At 42.5% G+C, this 10,023-nt stretch overlaps 1 protein-coding gene across 1 annotated transcript in view; it reads right to left on the bottom strand.

Annotated features, from left to right (window-relative positions):
• Positions 1-285: 285 nt before the first annotated feature.
• Positions 286-10,023, bottom strand: part of LOC107740832 (protein limb expression 1) — a 17,309-nt gene continuing 7,571 nt past the window's right edge. The window contains exons 3-6 of the mRNA XM_016553353.1: positions 7,244-7,384; positions 5,835-5,930; positions 954-1,031; positions 286-669 (exon numbers count right to left, since the gene is read on the bottom strand). Coding sequence (XP_016408839.1) covers positions 286-669; positions 954-1,031; positions 5,835-5,930; positions 7,244-7,384 — 699 coding nt within the window. The remainder of the gene's footprint in view (positions 670-953; positions 1,032-5,834; positions 5,931-7,243; positions 7,385-10,023) is intronic.

Below are 10,023 nucleotides of genomic sequence, written 5' to 3'. Positions count from 1 at the left end.
ATGAACAAAGCTCTTACGGGTTTGGAACGACATGAGGGTGAGTAATTAATGGCAGAATTTTCATTTTTGGGTGAACTATCCCTTTAAGAACTGTTCACTGAAAGTTTCTTTTGGGGAACCCAAAGTTGTTCTTATGGCTTCGCTGTCAAAATCACATTTTGGAACCTTTATTTTTAAGAGTATATGAAAGATGCCTGAAAAAGCTATATGATATCACATGATTTAAAAATATATATATATAAAAAAGACCATTATGTACAGTATATACATCTTGTCTCACAGAGCTCACTCCACTGATTCTCTATCGCTCTCCTGAGAGTGAAACTGGCAGTGCTCTGAAGGATCGGTCATACTCCCCTCCAGACAGTGTCCCTCCTGAGTGTAGAACTCAAACTCAGTCTCTTCTCTCCAGGACATCTCCTCACTGGGGTAGCCCTCCAGATCCTCAGCATTAGCGTGACTAAGAGCTAAGCTCAGGATTTCTTTCTTCTCCTTGTAGAAGCGGAGTTCCCTGCCTGTTCGCCCGGCCTCTCCCAGCTCCTTCACGGCCAGCTGCAGCTCCTGGGAGAGCAAGCCGGGGGATTGCTGCTCCTTCTGTAACCAGTCCAGTGCCATGTGGCTGCGCGTACGCTCGTCCAGACGCTGCTGGGAGTAGTAGTGGATCACGTCCTTTAAAAGAGACATTTACAGTAAACAACAATTAGAAGGTGTGACATAAAACTGACAGCACTGGACCTATTGACAGGAACTTGGGAATAGGCTTTTTTACTTGGGTCAAACAGCAATACCCTAATAACCTCATAGTAAAACTAATAACTACTCAGAAGGCCTTAACAGCTGCACGGCAACACCCACGGAAACCACCTACAACACCTACAGCATCTTGGCGGAAAGCTTTGCAAAGCACCACTCACATTTTATTCAGAAAAGATTAGAAAAAAAGTTATTCTTACCTGACGGCTACATCTCATCTCCCGAAAAGCCTTCAGAGTGCCATTCCAGTGCAAAAGTTGAAAAACTGTCATTATTTCCTTAAAAAAACAAAAAAACAAAGCAGACCAAAAAGTTAATATTACACTAGTTTGTATCAGTGTGTGTAGTCAAAGTTAATTTAAAATATAGCACATTTAAAAAATTTTTTAAAAATAGTCAGTTTAAAAGTATAGCCGTATATTTGTTTGTTTATTTATGTAAAATATATAATTTTCATATTGACCTTTTGCTTTTTTTGATGCAAAATTTCAAAGTATTTGGACAAAACATTTTGGTACACTTACCAGAACTAGAAGACCTACAGCATAATCAAATTCATCGAGACATCAACACATGATGTTATTTTTGAAGTATGCTGATCATATTTAACACATTACAGTGTCTAAACAGATGCAGTACTGCTTTAGCATTTCTTCACTTCAGACTGATGTCATATGAGGATTACTGCAGACTTATGTGTGAAACAGAGGCTCATTGTGCATACAGCGTGTAAATGATCGGTTTTTCCCCCTATACACAGGAGCTGGTGCTCATTTATAAGCTCTGGAGAACATCCACAAATAGATTTTGCTCAGCATTCATAAGAAGAAAATGGTATCCTGCCACACAAGTAGTCTTTAATTTAAGCAAGAATGCTGCTATTTGTTTTCACTCTTTTTGACAGAATGTGTAGCATGACTAAAGTTCTGACAGTTTAAACATTATGAAATATCTGCACGCCAAATATCAGCCTAATTATGGGGTTTTAATGCTAATAAACATGTAATACAGTACGTAACAATTTATCACAATGTATCTGAAGCTTTCAAGCTTCAAAGAGGACACAAAAGCCATAACCATAACATTAAAGTGGTTCATATGACTTGCGCAATGAAACATTATGATAGTTTTGAGAGAGAAACAGACTTAGATTTAAGTCATTCACAAATAATCTCCACTGTCCCCTGGTCGTATAATTATATACACTACCATTCAAAAGTTTGGGGTCAGTTAAGATTTTTTAATGGTAACTCATTAAAGAAGTCTTAAGCTTACCAAGGATGCTTTTATTTGGTCAAAATCACAGCAAAAACAGTAATATTGGGAAATATTATTTCAGTTTAAACTAACTGTTTTCCATTTGAAAATATTTTACAATGTAATTTATTCCTATGATGACAAAGCTAAAAGTAGCCATTACTCCAGTCTTCAGTGTCACATGATCCTTCAAAAATCATTCTAATATGCAGATTTGCTGCTCAAGAAACATTTCTCATTATTATCAATTTTGATGCCGCTTAATGTGAGCACAATTAAAGAAGCGAGGACAAGACAAGGCCTAAACAAGAGGGCGTGACCAAGGGAAACAAGGAGGTGGGACCACAGGAACACATGGCAGACACAAACAAAGACAAAGCAATGTGTGAAGACACAAGACAAACAAAGAAACATTAAACAAAGACAACACAGACAAAGCTGCCAGGGCAGAGCCCTGACAGTACCCCCCTCCCAATGGACGCCTCCTGGCATCCAAACCAGTTCAGGGAAGTGGTGACACAACAGGGAACCAAGGTGGTACCAACTGGGCAGACTTGAAGGGAGCAGGCATAGCAGAGCCATGCAACACAGGAGAGGGGGTGAGGAGGGTGAGAATAAATCAAGTGTTATAGTCTGGCAGGGCAGAATGGAAGGCTACTGGTGGGGTGTGAGAACCGCAAGTGTTTGGTTGTATAGAAGGTGGAGCTGAAGAAATAGAAGTGGTGAATCTGGGGGTATTGACTGGCTTGGCCAATGATGGCTTAAAAATCGTGGAGTAGGGCAGGGTGCTGTCTGCTGCTTGGGGAGCAGGAATGGCCTTAGCATTGAAAGTAGGCTCGGTGTTGAGAATGGGTTTAGAGGTTAACTCTGAGGCCATAACTCCACTGATAGGAAAGGTGGGTAGTTCTGATGACTATGGAGCAAGGCAGGGGACAGCCTCCCTGCCTATGACAAGACTGACCGAGAGAGAGGAGGATTCTGGCAGGTCTTGGATTGGCTCTGGAGCAGATTCTGGATCTAGGATTGGCTCTGGAACAAACTCTGAGACTGGCTCCTGGACTGGCATTGGCTCTGGAACTGGTTCTAGGACAATCTCTGGCTGTTCCTGGACTGGGACATGCTCTGAAGTCGACTCTGGGATGGACCTTGGTGACTCCGGGACTGGAACTAGCTCTAGAGTAAACTCAGGGAGTGGAGGCAAGTCTGGAACTGAAGCAGACTGGAGATGAATCTGGGGTGGATTTTGAGGCTAGAGTTGGGTCTGGGACTGCCGTGGACTCTAAGACTGAATCTAAAGACTGGAGGACTGGAACAGATTCTGAGCCTGTGGCAGTGAGACCTGGCCGCTCAGAACTGGCCTCCATGGCCATGACAGGAAGTGCGGGCTGCTCAGAACTGGACTCCAGGGCCATGACCGAAGCAGCAGGCAACTTGAGGATAAGTGCATGAGGGGTCTCTGAACAAAGGGTTCTAGCCCTCCTGGCATGGGCCCTCTTACCCCTAGGCCTCCCGGGGCAGGAGGTTATCGGATCGCCCACTTCTTGCGTGACTTGGGTTGACAGACACAGGATTATCAAGACTGGACATGGCTGACTTTGACTTAACTGGGACAGACTTGACAGACACGGGAACAGAGGTTGACTGGGAGACTTCTCTCGAAACTACCTTGAGCTTGACCGCTTCAGGGGACTTGGTTGACTCAGGGGTGACCGCAGTGGGTTCAGCCAATTTCCCATCTCCCATCACGGCAAGGGGTCATCCAGAGTGAGGTTGAAGGCCTCCTTCAGGGATGCACCATCATATTCAAGGCCCTTAGCCATGGTCCAAAAGATTTGAGCAAACGACCGGGGTTCCTGGCCCTGCTGACGAAGCAATGCCAGTCCCTGTTGGAGCACCAATCTCCCTTCTGCAGTGGCAGGTGGAACAATTCTAAAACTCATTCTGCTGGGTCCTTGAGTGGCTGGTTCGTTCTCTCAGGATCAGCAGGAAGGGATCAAAATGATCAAAAAAATTAAAGATTTATTGAAAACACACAAGTTCACAGCACAGGGGTGGACAATCTTGGGACAGCTCCAACCAGCAGGGAGAGATCAATGCCCTGAGAGGTAGACAGTCTGGGGGACAGTCTCAGTAGTTGGTCAAACCAGGGTGGAAGGATGGGGAGAAGACCAGAGCAGAGAACAGCAAGTTCTCTGCAAGACTGGAATATAGAGCAGCAAGTCAGTAACTGTCTATATGGCACAAGACGAACCAGCAACCGCAAGAGGAAAAACAGCACAATATAAAGAGAGGAAAGTACACGAGGGCCAGGTGAGCACAATTAAAGAAACAAGGACAAGACAAGGCCTAAACAAGAGGGCGTGACCAAGGGAAACAAGGAGGTGGGACCACAGGAACACATGGCAGACACAAACAAAGACAAAGCAATGGGTGAAGACACAAGACAAGCAAAGAAACATTAAACAAAGACAACACAGACAAAGCCCTGACAGCTTAATATAGGTGATATATATTTTATGGAAAATGTTATATAAACATATATACATACAAACATATATAAAATGTTATATATTTTTACAGGATTTTTCTGATGAAGAAATGTATTTGAAATACACATTTATATGCACCAATTATCTGCAGCAGTGATACACATCACCACATAGTAATTAGGCTTGTCACTTCAACAAAACCCTACAGGTTTCACAATCTTTAGTATCACCACATAATGAATTAATAACTCCAACCAAGAACTACTATATCCAGCTTCATCTGCATATATACTGTACAGTACACTTGTATAGAGCTATATACTGTACACTATATAGAAAAACTAAATTGCCTAATTGTTTATATATTCACATAATTTAGACTATATTATGATCCAGCAATATATTTAAACTGAGATCTATAGTACATCCAAATTTACCTGCATACATACAGCACACTATAAGCAATAATATATAGCAAACCTCAACTTCATGATTGTATATACTGTATCATTAAAAATGTTAACTGCATTATTGCAAAGCTCTCTCTATATATTTGGATGTATTTGATAATTGTATCTTTATTTGCATACATAAAGTATACACAAGTTAAGCGATATATACTATTTAAAAAATCTCAATTATTTATATCATTGCAAAGTATAAGCTACATTATAAGCCATCTTTAATATGCTAAATGTGACTATAAGGAATGAAGATAATAAGATATTATAAACACTGATATCATGATTTTCTGTAAAGCTGCTTTGAAACATGCATTGTGAAAAGCAATGAAATAAAATTGACTTTACGAATAAAAAAAGATCAGATTCAAAATAATGATTTGTTAACAAATCAGAAATTACTATGTCTCTCATTGATGCTTCATGTAGAGCAGAGCTGATATTAAGACTATCACTGAATTACATGTAAATTTCAGTCTGTTCTTCAAAAGCTATCAATCATATAACTACTGAAGAGTAGTCAGTAGTCATATGGACTACTTTTATGTTGTTGTTGTTGTTTTTTTTGCTGCTTTTGTATCCTGTCTGTAGCTTCAATGGTCCAGTGCCCATTCATTGTCATTGCATGGAAAAGAGCAACTGGAACATCATTCAAAATACCTTCTTTTGTGTCATACGGAAAGTCATACAGATTTGAAAGCACATGAGGGTGAATAAATGATGTCAGATTTATGGATCAACTAATACTTCATTAACCAGCAAGATTTCTCTTGGTCAACAAGCTTTGGCAAACGTTCCAGTTAGACCAGCACCCAACCAGCGTAAACCAGTCTGGACCAGTGTTTTCAGCAAGGTTACAATATTTTTTTCTAACCTGAAATTCCAGCATGGTTTTCCCAGTGTTCAGCTCCAGCATGAGACAGTACGCTCCTATACTGGTACCAGGGTCAGACGCATCTGCAATGTTACCCTGTGAACAGTGGGACACAATGACTTACAGACATGTCATCACTCAACCTGAGCAGACACAACTACAGAGGGAGGTCTGGGTTTCATTAGACACCCCTTTGCTTTGTTATTCAGTCGGAGCAACTTGTCTTTATTGTTGGAGGAGAAAAGGCCAAGACTGCAGAGGATAAATGACATGAGAGTGAAGGGAGACCACATATACACACACACAATCCCACAGAATGTAAAAAATCTTGGCAGCTACATTCAGATTTGGGGTGAGGGAGGGTGACAAGACTTTTTTCTTTGTAGATGTTATTTTGTTTTGGTACAAAGCCAATTTATCATTGGAATTGCTTCTTGGTTCTTCATTATATGGAATGAGATGGAGCATGTGAGATGGAGCCAGTGCAAAGACATGGATCTATAACTACAGTGGGTGGCCTTCCGTACTTCCAAATTATACTGTTTCTATAGACTGGAAAGCTTTTAGAGCTGTATACACAAAAAGTAATCTACAACCGAGCAGGAACATACATGAGATTTCTTGCTACTGTTAATAACATACTCACCCGTCAAGAAGCCCTAAACATCATGTAAATCTCAGCAATTTGAACTGCAAACTTGATGATTTGTTGATAAGCAGCTTAATAGTAATGAGACTCACGTTGGTGGTGCTGACGGCTTCTTTCACACTGCGTGATATGAACTCAGGAGTGATACGGCGGCAGGGCAACTCATTAAATGTGGAGTTCATCAGAGCGATACGAGCTGCGTCACGTCTGGCCTCTGCTTTACTGTAGCAGTACTGTCGGAGAGAGAGAGGCTTTTAATTCATCATCATCATGTAATGTTGAAATATGATAATGTGCACTGATTGGGCATTCTTTAGGATTTCTTTTATTCTTGATAACATAAACACTCTGATTGTGCTTCAAAGGAATAGTTCACCGCAAAATGTTCTGGTCACAGTGGACAACAGGAGAGAGGGTAGGTTATCGGTGAATAATGACATAAGTTCCTCACAAAAAGCTACCGTATGACTTCAAAGAGCTGGAATTATACCACTCGAGTTGTGTGGACCACTTTTATGATACTTTTATGGTGTTTTTACATTGTTTTCTGAAGGTTGAAAGCTTCACCCTTCTTAACAAGAACTGTGCTTAATTCAGTTACACTTTATTTTAAGGTGACCTTGTTACAGTGTAATATTTCTTGCTACTGTTAATAACATACTCACCCGTCAAGAAGCCCTAAACATCATGTAAATCTCAGCAATTTGAACTGCAAACTTGATGATTTGTTGATAAGCAGCTTAATAGTAATGAGACTCACGTTGGTGGTGCTGACGGCTTCTTTCACACTGCGTGATATGAACTCAGGAGTGATACGGCGGCAGGGCAACTCATTAAATGTGGAGTTCATCAGAGCGATACGAGCTGCGTCACGTCTGGCCTCTGCTTTACTGTAGCAGTACTGTCGGAGAGAGAGAGGCTTTTAATTCATCATCATCATGTAATGTTGAAATATGATAATGTGCACTGATTGGGCATTCTTTAGGATTTCTTTTATTCTTGATAACATAAACACTCTGATTGTGCTTCAAAGGAATAGTTCACCGCAAAATGTTCTGGTCACAGTGGACAACAGGAGAGAGGGTAGGTTATCGGTGAATAATGACATAAGTTCCTCACAAAAAGCTACCGTATGACTTCAAAGAGCTGGAATTATACCACTCGAGTTGTGTGGACCACTTTTATGATACTTTTATGGTGTTTTTACATTGTTTTCTGAAGGTTGAAAGCTTCACCCTTCTTAACAAGAACTGTGCTTAATTCAGTTACACTTTATTTTAAGGTGACCTTGTTACAGTGTAATTATACATTTAAGCACTGAGTAATATTAATTAACTACATGTACTTATCATATGATTAGGGTTAGGATTAGGGTTTGGTTTAGGTTTACTTGCATGTAATTATGCATAATTTATTAATAATATAATTGTAAGTACATGTAACAAGGACACCTTAAAATAAAGTGTTACCCTTAATTCTACTGAATGTACTTGCCTACTTAAAGTATATATTTTTCAAAAAACTGTACTTGTAGATAATATAATATTGCTAAAATAAAAGGCCACTTAGTTTAAAGTACATTTTAAATCATGTAAATCATTTTGTCATGCCTTAAAAAAGTATGCATATTTTGATGTTCACTAACATACTGTACTAATGTACATTTAAAGTACTTGAATATAATTTTGTAGTTTGTTACAAACTGTACTTTGTTATTCACTGTTATATTTAAATTTTTATATTTCATCATCATTACAAATGTTTAATTACAATTATATTTAAAAACATGACATATACCTTTTATATATACACATATATATTAGGTATGCACAGATCTTTGCCGATATCCGATATACCGATATTTTTCAACTCATTTTGGCCGATAACCCATGCCAATACCGATATATTTCCTTTGTTTGGAAAAAACACCAATTCCTCTTCAGTCGGTCACTCTCTACGTCACGTCAGTGACCGACGAATTGGGATCTCACTTAGAGAGACCAATCCACTTAGAGTGTAAACAAAACGAGCCAATGCGCATGCGATGATTGCATCCAGCTGCCGCTGATCACAGTGTGAGCATAAAAAGGCAGCCGGTGCAACGCATACCAGCTTTTCGCTTCGGAGCCGAGCAATAACATCGTTCTGCTCCTACCAATATCTTCGCTTGTGACGACAAGTTCAACGCGCTCTAGGGAGCATTTTGTGTTGGCAGAAGGCGCTTCAGCGGTGGTCGTTCCTGTGTCGAGTGGGTTGCGCAATTCAAGCTGCACTACCCCCTGTCGTGCTGAAAGCGGCCATTTCCCCTGTGCGTCTCAGCACCTAAAAGAGCATTTCCCTGAAAAAGCCTATTTCTCTAAAGGAGCTTACACGGGTGCGTCTTTGTAAAGATGGATCGTCTTTTTAAAGATGCCGTTTCACCCGTGCATTTCTGGATGCGGTCGTTACCTGGCGCCGGGTGATGGTCACGATCACTGCCTCACATGTCTGAGCATTAAACACACTGAGGTGGCATTCGTGGATGAGTCATGTTCCCATTGCGGGAAGATGACCATCTCGGAGCTGCGGGCCAGGCTCCATTACCTCTGCCGCGATCTAGTGTTCATCCTGACGGCAGCCAGGCGAGGGCTCCTTCGGGCAGTAGCACAGGCGGTCTGAGGGTTACAGTAGTGGAAAACCCCTCAGGGAGCCAACCCTTGGGGGACCATCACTCCTCTAGCACTTCGCAACCAGTCAAGCCGCCAAAGGAACACGCTAGACCCTCTTCAAAGAGCATACCAGCGGTATCCTTCGGTGCTCCTCTCGATGACCGGATGTCGATCACTGCATCGGAGAGAGAGCTCTCTAGAGAGGAAGATTCAGCTGCGCTGCCGCCCTCTGGGATGGTGGCAACGCCTGAATCGGATCCGGAGATGTCGGCTATGCTTTCGCGGGCCGCCGAGAGGGTAGGGCTTGAGTGGAAACCACCACGTCCCGAGCCCTCGAGGTTGGACAATTGGTTTCTCGGGGTGGCTTGCACTGGTTCTCAGCACCCTGCCCCGGTGCCTTGGCTGCACAGAAGCAGACTGAGGTGATTCGTCACATCCTGCCCCGGGGGGCAGCTTCTGCCTCGTCGCCAAGGGTGGCCACCTGCGTTAACCCCCGCTCCTGTGCCGCATCCGCAGCAGCCTCGAGCAAGCGGCGCCATGGAGCTGGGCGTAGGCAGGCCGGGACGGTCGACCCAGAGAGAGAGGGAACTGCTCTTTGGGGTATGGTGAATGCACCACCAGGGCAGGGTGGAGAATCTGGTTTCCAAAAATCTCGACGAGAGAACGGTTTTCTCTGTCTCTGGGTTCCAAGAGGGCACGGAGAGTTGCGGACGGACCAACAATGGACCACACTCATCCTCCTCTCTCGCCAGCAGGCAGCAGCGGGCGGTTCGAGAGCATCATCAAAGGCCCTACTCACGCACCATCTGCCAAACCGTGGAACCAGGTAAGCGTTGCATACTCAGACCCCTCTTTGCCCACGAGCCGCCCGAGTTGGGTCCCTGTGTTCCAC

This window comes from Sinocyclocheilus rhinocerous, unplaced genomic scaffold, assembly GCF_001515625.1.
Source record: "Sinocyclocheilus rhinocerous isolate Xijiao unplaced genomic scaffold, SAMN03320098_v1.1 scaffold2330, whole genome shotgun sequence".
Taxonomy (NCBI): Eukaryota; Metazoa; Chordata; class Actinopteri; order Cypriniformes; family Cyprinidae; genus Sinocyclocheilus; species Sinocyclocheilus rhinocerous.
This window is presented reverse-complemented; position numbering and strand designations above follow the sequence as displayed.